This window comes from Lygodium microphyllum, chromosome 6, assembly GCF_053477565.2.
Source record: "Lygodium microphyllum isolate KBCC chromosome 6, Lygodium_microphyllum_v1.1.10, whole genome shotgun sequence".
NCBI classification, from domain to species: Eukaryota; Viridiplantae; Streptophyta; class Polypodiopsida; order Schizaeales; family Lygodiaceae; genus Lygodium; species Lygodium microphyllum.
The window spans coordinates 168,034,914-168,051,180 of record NC_141140.1 but is presented as its reverse complement, the minus strand read 5'-3'; the positions used below and the strand labels follow the sequence as shown (position 1 = coordinate 168,051,180).

General features: G+C 36.3%; 1 protein-coding gene across 1 annotated transcript; it reads left to right on the top strand.

Moving 5' to 3' along the window:
- The first annotated feature begins 6,598 nt into the window (after positions 1–6,598).
- LOC148035393 (uncharacterized) lies at positions 6,599–8,188 on the top strand. The gene is made up of 4 exons (XM_087680815.1): positions 6,599–7,009; positions 7,104–7,193; positions 7,292–7,553; positions 8,004–8,188. Exons 1-4 carry the CDS (start codon positions 6,599–6,601, stop codon positions 8,186–8,188), a joined length of 948 nt encoding a protein of 315 aa, XP_087536941.1.
- The last annotated feature ends 8,079 nt before the right edge of the window (positions 8,189–16,267 follow it).

Genomic DNA, 16,267 nt, shown 5'->3' with positions numbered 1-16,267 from the left:
CGCAAACCCCGTAAAATTCCATGGGAGTGCCGGGCAGAGCTTTCTAGACCCTATTTCCGATGGGCTACTAAGACGTGTTCTGCAAGGGAACAGGTGGACACATTAGATGCAGTTACATGATTCACGGTGGTAAAGGGAGGCAGCTTTGAAATTTAGCTACAATAGTTTTTCTAGAGATCTAGTTATCTTAGACTGAGGGATGTTACCATATTTTCCACAGCCAGCTTCCCATCCAAGGGTGTTTGTCACCTTTTCTTGGAATGGGGTATGTCATAACAGGAAATTTATTCCTTTTCTCCCATAACAGTTTTGTTTGTGTTTTTTTATTTTTTTATCCTTTCTTTTCTTTTCTTTTGCCCTACTACTAAGGGTTTTTTTAATTTTTCTCGAAGAATAGATCGCCATGAGACGGACGTAAGTCCTTTTCTCCCATGACAGATATATATTGATTTCCGGTTGTATGAGGGGTTTCCAGTTCTAGCCACAACAGATAGGTTTTCTACGGGCTAGATAATGAAGTGCATGCATGCATATATATCACACATATAATTGGACATATGCAAGGCACTCAAGAGTGGGGCTGCAAAGCCCGAGTGGCTAGATGCGGACAACTGTCTTGCCGACTGAGGGAGGAGGCTACAAATTCTCTAGGACGTTGAAGTTAGCAGCGTGAGGCGGCGAGGACATGACTTGAGACCGAAGTGATCCATCATCTTAGGAGTGGCAGTCATAGGACATATCTGAACAACTTTGTAAGTTTCTCTTTTTTTTTGCTTGCTTATTTGTTTGCAATATTATTTGTACAGACAATCATATTTCTAACAGTTAGTATTTTGTTTCCTTTGCAGCACTCCATTACAAATCGTGATCTGATCGGCCTTGAGACTCGATATACAGAGAGGCACGGCCTCACTGCATTGATCGACCGATTGTATAGATGCGGCGGCCCTGTAAGTCACTCATCTTTCTTGTACATAGTTACCATGTTTAATTAGAATGCATTATTGTATGGTGGACTGATGTGTAGTTGTTTCTTTTTTTGTAGAGTCTGTTCGATGCTCCTTTGCAACGGGATGAGCTCTCGGATGTATAGCTCGCCCTTGGATCTCTGGAGCTCACACACCCTTCTTTTTTGGTCACCTGATCTGTGTAGACATTTTCCATATAGTAGTGATATCTTGCCATGATTGTACCAGTTGCTTTCATTATGTGATCATGTATTTATTTCATGTATCAGTGTTATAATTTAAATACACTTTGTCTTTATTTACACGAGCATTGTACATAGTGCAGAAACTATTTTGTATGGCCCAAATAAAGCACGTAGTGCTATACGTGATAGGGCAGCTTGCACAACCAATTTTTTTTCCCTGTTAATTACCGTCGCTATTAGCATCACAAATTTACCTGCATGCGTCATTATTGGCGTCGTTATTAGTGTCGCAAATCATTGTTATCAGCATCGTTATTTGCATCGTTATCAGCATCACAAATGCGACGTTGATAACAACGCTAATACCGACTATTCTATGGCGTTGCCATTAACGATGCTTTTTGCGACGACGGGGGAAAATTTTTTTATTTACATTTTCGTGACTTTTAACATCGATATAAGGCTTATATCTTATAGTGAAAGTCACACCAACACTCTAGTGGATGTTCATTTAGGTGTTGTGACTCTACCTATCATAAATAATCAGATTAAAGAGTAATCAACCCTTGAAAATGTAGTTGAGATCCTCAATAAAATGAAGGACTTTCCTAAAGCTAATGATACTTGGAAATATTTTGTGAGTGATGTTGAATCAAGTGCGAAGGCTGCATGAGTTGCAATGGAAATGGCTACATGAAATTCAAGTGTATAAGGTCCATGTACAAGAGTTGAATATGAGGTTCTAGGAAGCTCTTGATGCAATGGTTGATGCTTGTGATGCTCCAATGACTATTAATGTTGTTTGGTATAAAAGTTACTATTGCACCTCGCAAAGCTCTTGTATTGTTTTTTACAAAAGGATAAGAAGCTAACTAAATTTCTATGTTAGTTTTCTGAAAAATCATGACAAACATACTTATACAATATATCTATACGAGGTGTATTACATGACACAATTATATCCATAAGTGGACATATTTATCAGAGCTTTCTCAGGTAGATTGAAGCTTATATCTCTTGCCTATACATTGGCAAGATAAGCTCATGGATTTGAGCACTTGCATGTTAGGCCACCTCCACTCAAAGAATCATGTTACTATCTAGACCACGACTCTCATATTTTGGGTTTAAAAAGCTTGTTCTATACCTTGAGCTATGACAAGAGAGTAGTTGAGGAGAAACCATGTGTAGTGGATCAAGGATCTATTGAAAACAAGGGAAAAGTTTCAGAGAGTCATAATAAGAAACCTCAAATTCCCACATGCACCAAAGCTAATACTATGGACGTTGATTAATTAGAATGGTATGGACATTTTATAGACCTAGCAGGCCTAGGATACCAAAACACACCAAAGCGCAAAAAGAGGAGTAATAGGAACACCAAGACAAATGACAGAATACTAGTCATAAGAATAATTGTATAAGCTTGTTTAATGTAGATTCAACAAGTTCATTAGTAGCAACAACAACCACTTGCAGTAGCAAAAGATTGTTGAGTTGCTTGAGTAATATACTCCACACCATAACTAACTTCAATGGAGTGAGAAGGAAAGTTTTCAAATCTATAGCCTGAGAACAGAAGTTTGTAGTTGCATACAATATCCAATGTATAGCTTGAGAAGGGAAGTTTGCAACTACATAGTGCAACATGCAAGCCTTTGCTCCTTCAAATGATGAGTCTAAGTTGAGCAAGAAGAAGAATGGGAGTGTCTCTCAAAATCTAAAGCATGTAATAGAATCACATATTCTTTAGGGGTTGGGCCATTTGAGGACAAATCCCTTCTCACATGAAAAAGAAGATCAATTTGCTGAAACTTTGTAAGATCACTCATTTCGGAATTGAAAAAAGCAAGTGAACCTAGCGATGATAACAAGATCTATGGCTCAAGGTATGTAGGACAACAAGTTTATTCATAGCTTTTCGGCAGTTCAAAGAAGGTCTTCAATTGTTTGGAGCAACCACAATCGCTATTCTTGCAACAAGAATGGTTTAGTGATCTAACCGGAGTAGCTCAGTACAGTGTACCATAAGGAAACATTGTCACAAGTTCTCTAACTACTGCTTCACACATTCGGAAAGCTATCAAAATGCCCAATCAAATGGGTCAAAATTCCTATCTTTCTCAAAGCAAGTGTAGATTCTAACAAACTTTTCAAAAGCGTAAGTCATGGAGCATTGTCAAATATTTTAGTTCTTTTCTAGGGGATAGATGGTAGCTTCTCAAAGGAGTAGATAGTTTGCTAGCACCGAGTTGTCTAGACCACATAACATGAAGACTTCAATGTTTAGAGAGGGCAGTGATATTAATTGACTGAAGGTCTCACAAGCAAATGTGGAGAAAATTTACACTAATTTTTGTGATTAGGTACTCGATTGACTACTACTGAAACTCATGTGCCTTCATAATGATTTTTTTGTTAAAGTTGAACTAGCTAGTGGATTAAGAGAACTCTCATTGAAATCACAAAAGGCATTAGGTGGTTCCTATATAATACTAGTGCAGTATCTCTTTTGATAAGTGCTACAACATCACCTTCACAAGAATCTATGCAAGAAACAACTTTGTCCTTTAACCTTCCAAAGCTTTTGTCTATCCTTTCATAGGTGTTAGCCATCTGTCTCTCTCTTTCTTGTCTTTCTCTCTCCACTTATAGTCTTTCTCACTTCTTGTCAAGCCTTTCTCTCTCCTCTACACTTCCCTTTCTCTTTTCTCTATAGTCTTTTTTCTCCTCTTAATCTGCTTCATTACCTTTTTGTAATTTATGCGAGACTCTCCTTGACAAAAGCTATTTCTTAAAAAAATTATTTTCAATAGCTTGTCATATAGAAGAGCTCATAATAAGGTAATATCTCAAAGGTTGATTAGTATGTAAAATTTTTGTCTTTTACATTAGAATACTAACATAAGGTACTATGAATTTTGCAAAAATTATTGAGAACTATAACTATTGGAAATTAAGTGTTCATATTTCTCTTACTAAGTACAATACCTCACATTTAACAAGGACTCACTACAAAGAGGTATAATTTATACAAAGCAAACACAAATTATCATACAGTAATTATGTAATTTATGTAAGTACCATTGCAAATTTTTTAAAGCATATCTAGGTTTATGTAACGTGTGACACTTTTCTAATTTGCGAATACACAAATTTGAAACTTTTCAAAATGTATAATGAATTTAAAGGATCTTCTAGGAAACCATGCAATTTATCTAATATTTTTGCAATTATATTTACTTATTTAGAATGGAGTCCTCTAATGCTACAATGTACAAAGATTTGGGTTTCGATTGTAGGACTATCAAGGACATTGAGACTAGAGCTCCTCTAATTTACTACTTGTGAGAAGAACAAAGCCCTTGTCTATGGAGGCGTTCTCTACCCCAAGCATTGATTGGTACTCACGAGTACTTTATTCCTTGCCAAAGATGACAACTTTTGCTAGCTACTAATGACATTGCAATGGCCTTAGGAAGGTAGGATGCTAAGTATTTCTCAATCTTGTCATTCCAATATAATACATGGATATCCATTAGCAAGTATTTCAGCAACCAAGAATGTGTTGAAATCTCTAATAATATGGATTCTTGACAGTAGGAATTTCTCTGAAGATCATTGAAAGTAAACAAATATTTAAAATCCATTTATTTAACTATTTTCCTTCTCAACTTGAGCGATTCGATGGCTTTTTTCTTCCATAGTTTAAGTGATTATCCAGTTTTTAGGATTTCGATGATCAATGCTTCTTGAATTTCTCAACCCATTGAAGTGTCCCCTTTTGTGTTTGAACTCAAGGTGCTCACTATATGTAAACTCTAGCTATCACATGTGTTCAAGGCTTTTTCCCATTCAATTTATCATGAATAAAACACACATTTTTCCCATTCAATTTGTGAGCATCCCCATTAAATGATACCCTTCTGTATATAGAAAAGATCTTAGAAAGGTTTTTTAAAAATTTCCAAGTTGTAGACTTACATAATTATGAGAGAACCTCGTGAGTGTTTGATTAATTTTCTAAGGATCGAAATGTATATAATAGTATGTGTGTTGTACATTTCTTTTAATAACATATAGTTCACACATTGACATTAGTTACACCAACCTCCTAGTTCCCATTAAATGCCTTAATCGAATAAACTATTTTGAGGTTGAACTCAAACCTTGATACAATATTGCAAAACATCTCTATACTAAGTAGGAAACTTCTCTAGTGACACAAATATGATACTTGATTTTGACTTATCCCTTAGGTTTATAGGAATCATAAACCTGAATGAGCTCATGATGGAGTGTGTCATGTGTTGATGGTAGCATCAAACAATCCATGCAAACCTAAGATGAGAAGAATAGGCAATGTTGATTTGAAACGAATAAGGCATATCCATGCAGTACATAGCATAGTGACTAAATGCCCCTTCTATTGAATTGCTTCTTGATGATTAATGAATATGGTGATTGTTTGTAATATAGGTTCATAAGAAAATTTTATCCTATTAATCAAAGAACATTCAAATGAAAGTAGAGGGTCTGTGTGTCGGGTGTGCATGTGCATGTGTGCCTCTTACACAATGGAGGTTCATTTTATATGGTCAACTGCAAATTCCACTAGTTATAGGTTGAATGTACAAGATATAGACCATAAGCTTGAATTCCCTTAATCTTGTGTGTAGTGAGTTTTCAAAGTATTTAGGAATATCTCTATACCCGTGATTCCCTACATTTTTAAATGTGGAATGTAATTCCCTAGTCTTATAAAAGAGTACATGTATAAACATGTAGGAGATATTGAAAATTTCCCTAAAATTATAGATGCACAATGCCATTCCGTAGTTGTAGGTATAGATGGATAGGAAATGTTGGTACGTTCTCATGACGAGTCCCCATTATTGCAAATGGGGAATGCAATCCCCTAATTACATGTGTTGGATACGACATGAACATGTGGGAAATGTTGAAATATTCCATGTAGGAAACGATAAAAAGCTCCCTGCTCCCACACTCTTGCTAGCATCTTTTCCCTTGGATTCTTAAGAGCAAGTCTAACCCGTTTCAAACCCACAATACCGCGTCAGCTGTCTGGTCGTAAAACTGTCAATCGGCGATGGTCGCGGCAGCCGAATGCCCAGCATCATCGGCCAGGCCTGAACCTCGCGTGTTGTATCTGTTTGAGAGTGGCATCGTACGCGGCAGCCGAATGCTCAGCATCGGCCAGGCATTGAAGCTGGCGTGTTGTAAGTGTTTGAGACTGGCATCGTACGCGTATATAAGCTGCGCCCCGCTCAGCCACAGTATTGTACGAGCGAGCCGGCGTTCGCGCTTATAGTCGATATACACGCACACATACAACTAAGCCACCTTGTACGTGTGATATACCCCTCGTGGCTGGGTTGCAGAAACATCGGCCAGTGCAGGAAGCGCTAATCTTGGTCCCCGATCATGGTCTGCACGGGCCCGCGTAAGAAATCTATGAAGAAACAAGCTTCACATCATTACAACCACCAGTCAGGATCATCGGTGGCGGCCGCGTCGATGCGCCTCCAGCGCCCCCTCTGTCTGATCCTAATAGCATTCATGTCCGTCGTCATCAGTTATGGCAACATTATAGAGGGAGCAGAGGCCACATTGCAGCTGTCCGTGTACACGCCTCCTGACGGTGGCTATCCAGAGAACTCGTCATGGATATCGCTCTTGGCGTCGGCCCTGCTGGGTCAAGGCACGCCCGGCCTATTCTGGGGTGCTGTCCCGGCAGATGCGGTAGAGTCAACTTGTCAGATGATCGAGGCTGGATATCTCACCATCCCGGCTACTGTCACTGCTTACGGTGTTACCCGTGATTGGAACTTGCAGGTATGTGGATTGTGCGTGCGGTTCACTCTCAATTTACTGTTTGTATTGCTTCGTTTTCTTTCGTACTCACTTCTGTACCATGTGTGTGTACTAGATCCAAGCCACTGGGGGCTGCGATGCATCATCAAACTCCCCTGCTGGTGTAGAGATTGTCTTCATCGATGATACAGAAGTCACCAATGTTGTAAGTGGCTGCTTGTTTTGAGTATGTACTATTGTACACGTGCTTATGTTGTGTAGCTATGCTTACATAGTTATTTTTCCTATTTATTGGGTTCTTAGATCATATGTGACGATAATGCTTGGACTGTTGGGTGCGGTCTTTATAATACGGGAGATGACGTCAACTCCTTGTATAAAGAGGGGACCTCAACAAGTACTCTCACAACTAATCCATCAATGATGGTCGCATCCTCTTCCACCACATTAACCACCATCGAAGTTGATGTTTCTAACTTTACTGCTGAATATGAGCCTCTCACTCTTGCATCTTCAAACAATGGACGACATCTCATGGACGTCTCACCCATTTGTGTTGGCGAAGGTTATCTTCCCGTACCTACGGTCTATTATTCACTAATATTTAAGAAAAAGACCATTCTCTTTCTTGGTTGGTTAAAATGATCAAAACATTGGTCCTTCCATACAATATAGACATTCATGGATCATCATTCCATAGCCTTTCTTCATGCACTCATTTTATGTGCATGTCATACCTACACACATATATGTATATATGGGTATCACATTGTTATCATCTTATGCCTAATATTAGTTTCTCACACATATATGTATATCAAACCTACACACATATATGCATGTATGGTTCTCGCATTGTTATCATCTTACGGCTAATATTCATTTCTCAGCTATGTTGATTGTGTATGACTTGACATGTTTGTGATCCAATGCTGATGTACTTGTCTTTGAGGTGTTATATACTCCAAAGTTACCATAAGTCACGTATCTAACTAGAGCTCCCAATCAACTCTAGGTGCTGCTGCTGGTGGCATATTTGGAGTAGCTGGTGCACTATTGACATGTCTTGTAGCTGATCCAATACTTGGGCCATTTTGTAGTTTAGCCGTGGTGGGAGTTACCACTCTTGCAGGTGTAGGAGCAAGATGTGCCGCTGATGCAATTGGAAGTTGTGTTAAAGGTGACATCATTTATCCATGATCGTTTTCTTAGTCATGTGCACGCATCTTTATGACCTGACGTTATCTATTTTTGAATTTGATGCACCTCATTTCGAGGTTTGAGAAACAAATAGTAACGTTGTAGCCAATGAAAATACAATAAGAGCTACGAGTGTCCATAATTAATTGAATGGGTTTATGGTGTAGGAACCTCCATGGTCATGACAGAGGTTGGACATCGCAAAAAGATATGTGACATTGACATTGGAGAAAAGGTTTTAGAAAATTTTTCTATTTACACTTGAAATGGTTGCACTATCCTAACAATTAATTTATGTTTCTTATTTTTTTAAATATTATCTAGCTACTCCCATTTTACTACATCATGCACAACTTATTCTTTTTACATTCTATTTTCATAAAAGGTTGCAGTCTGGAATACCAATCTCCAAAAGCTAGAGTTCAACTATATATATGGATTTGGGCATGCTGATGCAAATGCATCATCAATGTTTTTGCAACTTGAGCTCTCTCAAAATCATGGTTCTTTTGACACACAAATAAAGAGGATCGAGCTCACTCCTTTGCACTTCGTTTTAATTCATTCTGGTAATTTATGAATATGGTGGAATTTCCCTCAACAATTTGACCTTATATCTTCAAACCCATACATTCTAGAACTCATTCATTTAACAACCTCTTTTCTTAGTAGGAGATGACCATCTCTTTTATTACAAATATGCAAAAGATATTGTCCTTGGTGATAAAATGTTGGCTTGGGATGAGAATATCAACCAAATGGTTTCCTACTCAATCACAGGTAAGTTTTCAAATGTTGGAAAATGATGCTATGATAGAAGACATCAATTTTCATGCTTGCTAAATAAGAATAATTGCTTATTTGAATAATAAATCTATGGTTTGTAGATATTCATTCTACTATGGCCAAAGGGTTGTATAATCCATTCACCTTGGAGGGAACAATCATCATTGATGATGTTGTGATCTCAGTTCATAGTGACTGGTTTCTTGATAGCCTTTTTGCTGCACTCAAAATTACACATTGGCTTCCATCAACTTATCAGGTATATAAACATGCATGTTGTTCTCATATTTCTTAGCATGTTGTTTCCAAATTCTTAAATGGTTACTAGTTTCATCCTATCAGATGTCTCACACAAGTTTTATGATTGCAGACCTTCCTTGTTATACCACGACTCTTGTATCAAATTTTGGAAAAGGATGCTTATAGTAGACTGTACCACTTCCTTGATGCAAGTATTTGCATACCCAGGTTAGGGAGCAACTATGGGGGTAGCACTTTTCTAATAGCTTTTGTTCTTATTACTTTAGGAACATTTAATATAATTAATACCTCCATGTTCTCAATCCTAGAAAAGGGGAATTCTTATTCAAGAGTTTAGGAATAAAATTCAACATAACAATACAAGATCTTATTTTATCTATTTTATTAATTAAATCTTGATCAAAACTCCTCTCTCTCTCTCTCTCTCTCTCTCTCTCTCTCTCCCCAATGTATGTATGTTTCTCTGATAGAAAGTCACTTGTTAATGTGAGGACATTGAAAGCTTCACATGAAAAATACACCACCAAATACATTTTCTCTAACATAGGATATTGAACTCAATTAGAATAATTTGATGTAATAAAATTACTTTACCATAATAATGTATAATAGGTCCAAATATGAAATAAAGAATAAGCATTTGTGCATTACATTCATCCGTAATATGCATACAGATTATGCTAGATGATGCTATCAAATATCTAGGTGGTTCATCTATATGTGGATTGCAAGTTATTTCTTATCCTTTTCTAACATGCTAAGTCAAGGTGATTACAACTAATGCTGCTATTTCATATCGATGTGATTGTTTTCATGGAGAAATAAATGCATCACAATTAAGATGATAAGTTAGGAGTGGTGTACTTCCTTTCCAAAGTTGTATTCTTGCTTCCTAGCATGTTGTAAATATCTCATACAAACATGGGATTCTAAGCGTCCCGTTGGAGAGTTTAATGAGGCTTTAGAAAATGATAGTGTCTTTTACGATGCCTTGGTCTAAGAAGGGTTGTAACATAGATCTAGAGGTCTTGCTTATTGAAAAGAAAACATTGGTTATATTAGCACTATTGTTTTCTCTAATTAATATGCTTCATTAGCTACTATCCATTTTAAGATTCACTATGAAACCAATTTGGCATATGGAAAACTCTCAAAGAGATAATTAAATAGCAATTTTCTTTCATTATCATTGGTTTTAAAATATTCATCATTTTGTGACTTTTAGATACCTTTTATTTCACTCAAACAAACCACTTTATTAGATACATAAGAATGACATCATTGTATAGCAATGACATTAGTTAAAACAAGACTATAATATTTAATGATGTCTCAAGTCATAGAGATATAATATTTATGGCGTAGAAATAGATGTGGATAACAATAATTGTGAAAAAGATCAATCTACATAGAGATATAAGAATTGGCTTAGATTTTCTATATTAATAATCAATTTGTGCAAGTGTTGGAAGATATGGGATTCACACAATTTGAATTAGTATCAAATTGGTACTTACAAAATAATGCAACAAGACTCTAGTGGGTTTGTGTGGATCTGATCGCATCATTGTTACATTTTGAGACCACTGCCAATTCACCATCCTCTCTATCTAGCATGAAGCAAAAGGTTTGAGATTGTTTACGATTATTAATCAAACTCAATAGCAAAAACTAACAAGACTCGAATACTTATAATACGAACAGCAGGTGAGATAGTTTACTGATAATCAACTCTAGCAATTTGTGAGAAACCTTTGGAAACTAGCATTGTTTTGAATTTTTCAAATGTTCGATCTGCTTTTATTTTAGTCTTATAAACCCACTTGCATTTAATAGCAGTACATCTAGGTGGTAACCCAGTTAGAACCCATATATCTTTAGAAGAAGAGATTCATACTTAGCTTCCATGGCCTCCTACCATTGTTCCTTTTGTGGGGATGACATGGCATCACTATAAGAGATAGGGTCTTCAAAATATTGACATGGCATTGATTGGAAGATGAACATAAAGATCAATTCCAAGGTCATCATGAGCAATAATAGGTGCAGGTTGTGAATCTCGATTTAAAGAGTCATTATTATCCCGTTAAGGAGGTTCATCATCATATAGAAAAGGAAAAGAAGTGAGTAATGAGTTTGTATCATCAACGTCCTCTAGTGACCACCTCTGCCCAGCATCCTCTTCAGACCATGTGTTGCCCATAAGTTGCTTATTGAAAATAGCATCACGACTTACGATTACCTTCTTGGAAAATGGATCATAAAACTTGTATCCCTTAGAAAAAGTTCAATATCCAATGAAAAAAACTTTCAAACTGGGAGGATTAAGTTTTCTACGAGACTCTTTGGGTACATGAGTATAAGCAATACATCCAAAAGATCGAAAATATGAAACAGAAGAAGTTTCACCTATCCAAGTATAATCCATATTTTACCAGAAGGAGGACTTGTAGGAAGATAATTTTGCACAAATACTGCATCAAATCTACTTTAGCCTAGAAATATTGAGATAAGCTAGAATGAATGAGCAAACCTCGCATGGCATTGAGAATAGTTCTGTTTTTACATTCAGTAATGCCATTCTATGAGGAGAGGAGGGAACTGTATATTCATGATAATTACCCTGATTATTAAAATAATCATCAAAATCATTTGAAATGTATTCTCCACCATTATCACAGAAGTTTCTTGATGTGATGACTATAAGGTTATGTAGCTTTTTGATCTTTCTTACAAGATAATAAAGCTTATGATTTGTGTCGCAAGAGAAAAAAAGTGTTGTATCTTGAGAAGTCATCAATAAAAGTCATGAAATACCGAGATTGATATTTTGATGGAGGAAAGGGTCCATGAATATCAGTGTGAATAAGATTAAGAAAATCACTAGAATGAGATGTGGTGGAAATAGAAAAGGGTTTGCGAAAATGCTTTCAAAGTGCACAATATTCACAAATACCCATATGAGGAGGAGCTTTAAATTCCATACCTTGAACAAGGTCACATTGATAAAGATTGGCAACCATTGAAAAATCAGAGTGAACAAAGTGATGATGCCATATTTTGCTGTTAAGATCGCTCGGAGTTGTAACAACATTTGCAACATCTTCATTTAAAGATAACTCAAAAAGATTACCATTTCGAGGAGCAACAGGGATTGTTTGGCTATCTTTCTCAATTCGACACTTAATATGGTCACAACTGACAAAGAGACCAAGATCCACAAGTCTTGTAACTGAAAGAAGATTCCTTTGTAGATTTGGAACATGTAAAAATCCACACAAAGTTCTTGTTGAAGAAAGATTACCTAGATATATATCACATATACCTTTGACTTGGCAGATTGTGTCCATCTGCAAGATAAACCAATTTCTTGAGAGGAATAGAATGATAATTATGTAACCATTGGGATTGATTTGTCATGTTTCCCATAGCACCAAAATCAATAATAAAATGAGATCCATCACAAAAATGTAGTACCCTTTCTTTTCTTTAGTAGTGTTGTCTTGTGTAGTAGCATATGCTTTATTATGATATGAATCAAAACGTCTCTTAAAACATAGATGGGTTGGATGGTCACTTTTTTGCAATAATCACAAGGAGAATAATCTCTGAATAAACACAATTGTTTATTTATAATACCATGTTCTTCATCATATTGTTTTTCCCAGCAATCATCTGTAGTGTGACCATTTATATTGCAATAAGAACAATGTCTATTAGGAAACTTGAGATGAGGGAAGTTACCACCATGACCACTCCTACGTGTAGAGAGTGGAAAGGAATGCCTTCAAGCAAGTAATGCTTGGCTGATTTGTTTTGATTGCATGTCCTCTTGTGAGATCATAACTATTTCTTGATTTTTGTGGCATTGTTCATGTCGTTCTGAATATTCAATCAAAGATATAAAAGCTCAATCAAAATTGATCCCATCTTTGTTAGATAATATGGTAACAATAGTATCACAAGTAGGATCCTTTACAATATCAAGAAGTTATGTTACCAATTGTGTTCGTGGAATAGCATCACTGGCTGGCAGCAAGCTTAGATATGTGTTGTCATACAAGTTCCAATGTGCTATTGTAACTCAATGAGTTTACCACAAAGATAAAGTATTTCTGTAATAGATTTCTTCTCAAAATTTACTTTCAAATACTCCCATATAGCTTGTGAGGTTGAAAGATTACATACATCAAGCAAAAGAGATTCTTAAAGAGCGGAAAGAATATATTGACGAGCTGGTTTGTCGCCTTTGACCGCCTTATTGTAAAGAGTTTGCCACTCTTCAAAGATAGGTCGTTCACTTATAAGGGTATTATCATGAGCGTGATCAATATGACTCCTCTATGGAAGGAAATTAAATCTCATACTACAAAAGGTGCTACATGATTCTCAATATGAACTCCTCTATGGAAGGGAATTAAAGCATGACAAAACCCTGAATTTAATGGTTAGACTAGGAACAGGGAGACAACCTTACCATATGCTGAATATAGTCTTCAACAAAATAGTTACAAAAGTGGGGTTAAACAATACCTATCCCAGCCATGTTGGTTTAAGTAGATTAGTCAAATAAGGAGGTTTACTTATACCTATGCTCTTCACCAAAGTTGGTGATCCACTAGCTAAGATGGTGGATACCAAACTGTAGAAAGGAATAAAACATGGTATCCCTCTACTAATAACTCCCAAATATGCAACCAATTTTTTTATCAATGATAAGTCAAATCTAATTTTAGCTAACATGGCGAATTTGGGGCTAACATTTATGAGCAGTTCTTAGGCATAAAAAATAGTAAGCTTAACATGTATATTCTCTATCTAGGTTTGGAAGATACCTAGGATTCTTCCATTGGGTTGTAAGATAATCAAGGGGAGGAAAGTTTTCTCGTATCTAGAGTGCCCTCTAGGGTTGGGCATATGGATTGGATACATTTTGTGCCTTGGCTCTATGTTTTTGAGGCAACTAAGTAGTGGTAGACAAGATACTCTCAGCTTCCTTAATGCTTTTAATAGTAGTAACCCTTGTTAAAATCACCTAGATAATTCAATATATTGCTAATGTACAACTAATCCTTATTAAATTTCCATGGATAATTCAATGTTTTGCATATGAAAGACAGCAAATTGTCCCCTCTTTCTAATCAGACTATCATATCTACTAGTGTTTGTATGTATTGAGCTACTCAAATATTGGTTAGCAATTAGTCATATGTTACCTTCACATGGCTTGCTACACCATTGAAATAAACTTTTGAAGGATTAGGGAGGAGAAATTCTCAAATTATCAGAGAAAATTGTTAGAGCAAAAGCAACAAGCATTGTACTTACATTAGATGGGCATGAAATAAACAAATTAGAGCCATGTTTGCCATAGGATTGAGTAACTAACTAGGTTGAGGCTACCCATTTGTACAATATGCACCATTTCTAGCTAGTTTCTAATATTTAATTCAAGAAAAAACAAGTCCATAACTACATCTACATATGACTATTTAAGTAAGAGTGGAGAGGGCATGTGTAATGGTGCATGGATGTACACATGTGTATATGCATGTACTTGGGGTAGATGGCTCTTAGAAAATATAAGGTTCATCTCCATAAGTTCAATCAAAACTTTAACAAATTTATACTTTTTTCATAGTGCTAGATCTTAAATACCTAGACCAATGCTTCTATTCCCTATATTCTCATATATAAAGAGTTTTGAGAGAATACAAGCAATTCTCTATATGTACATATAATTTCCTTCTATCAGAGATAGGGAACTAAATTCTTACTTACATTCTCTTATATAGGAAATTTTAAGAGAATATAGAAATTCACTAAAGTGATCTATAATTCCCTACTATTAGAACTAGGTGACACATGAACCTATTCTCTTATATGGGGAATTTCGAAAGAACGTACGAAAATGTTACAACTCTATAGAAATAGAATTTGTATCCTTTTTCATTAATTTGTCTATATAATGATTTATTAATTTTATTTCCTTTGCACTAATTAGATATAAAGAAAAGTGCATTGGAGCTAGCCACTGATGAGTCACAGGTTATGGTGGATCCACGCGGTGGGTTAGAGAAAAGATAGTTCACACTTCCACCTATATAACCCAATTGGGCACCTGTGACCAGAACTCACGCATATCAGGGTTAGACTCACACACAGAAAGGATTGATGCCTTGAAGTGTGGGCTAGATCCACCAGAACAAACAGATACAATCAACAAGATGGCATGATCATGAAATGCTTGTATAATGTGCATGTGTGGACTGAAAGCTTGAAATGCACATTTCTTTGCATAGGAAAGTCACATGAAGATTCGGATACCATTTTTGCGATGTACAGGGAAAAATCTTTCATATGACACCCATATTGGGGGGGTCCCTAAATTTTAGGAGATCCCTAACATCCTAAAATTTAGGAGCCTCGAATTAGCCTAAAAATGCTAGTCCTAAAAAATAGGGATGTCATTCTAAAAATAGTAAGTTCTGTACTTTGACTGTGCTTACTAAATTTGGTTGTTTCTATTCTTGACAGTATTCAACCCAAAAAGGAAGGCCATAGAGAAGAGACAAGTGTCAAGACACTTGTCACACAAGTTTCCAAGTGTCCCACCACTTGTCACATCTCATGACATGTGAATGACACTTGTCTTGTGCTACTCCACTTTCTCCTTTTGTACTAGCTCTCCCCTCTCCTATAAATAAGAGCTCGTTTTTCTTCATTCAACATCATTTTTCTTTGCTGTAAACTCATGTACAACATCCACAGATAGCCAGAAACTGGCCCCATCCATCCCCATCATCATCCCCCACTTCTCCATTATCAAATTCCTCCATATTCCCTCTTCTATCACTGCTGTTTTACAAGACATCAAGCCTGTAAATTCATTACAGCACCTCCTTCTCGAGCTCTTTCTTCCATTTTAGCTACAAGAAGCAAGCCCTATCTATGTACTGCTGATCAACGATGGAGAAAGGCGGAATTCCCCTTTTTCTTCTCTCATAATGTAAAGAAATCAGTTCTTATCAT

Excerpts from the sequence above, each read along its gene's own strand:
- LOC148035393 (XM_087680815.1), top strand. The coding sequence starts at position 6,599 with ATGGTCTGCACGGGCCCGCGTAAGAAATCTATGAAGAAACAAGCTTCA. Across the intron at positions 7,010-7,103 it reads CCCGTGATTGGAACTTGCAG|ATCCAAGCCACTGGGGGCTG; the intron begins GTATGTGGATTG and ends TGTGTGTACTAG. Across the intron at positions 7,194-7,291 it reads ATACAGAAGTCACCAATGTT|ATCATATGTGACGATAATGC; the intron begins GTAAGTGGCTGC and ends TTGGGTTCTTAG.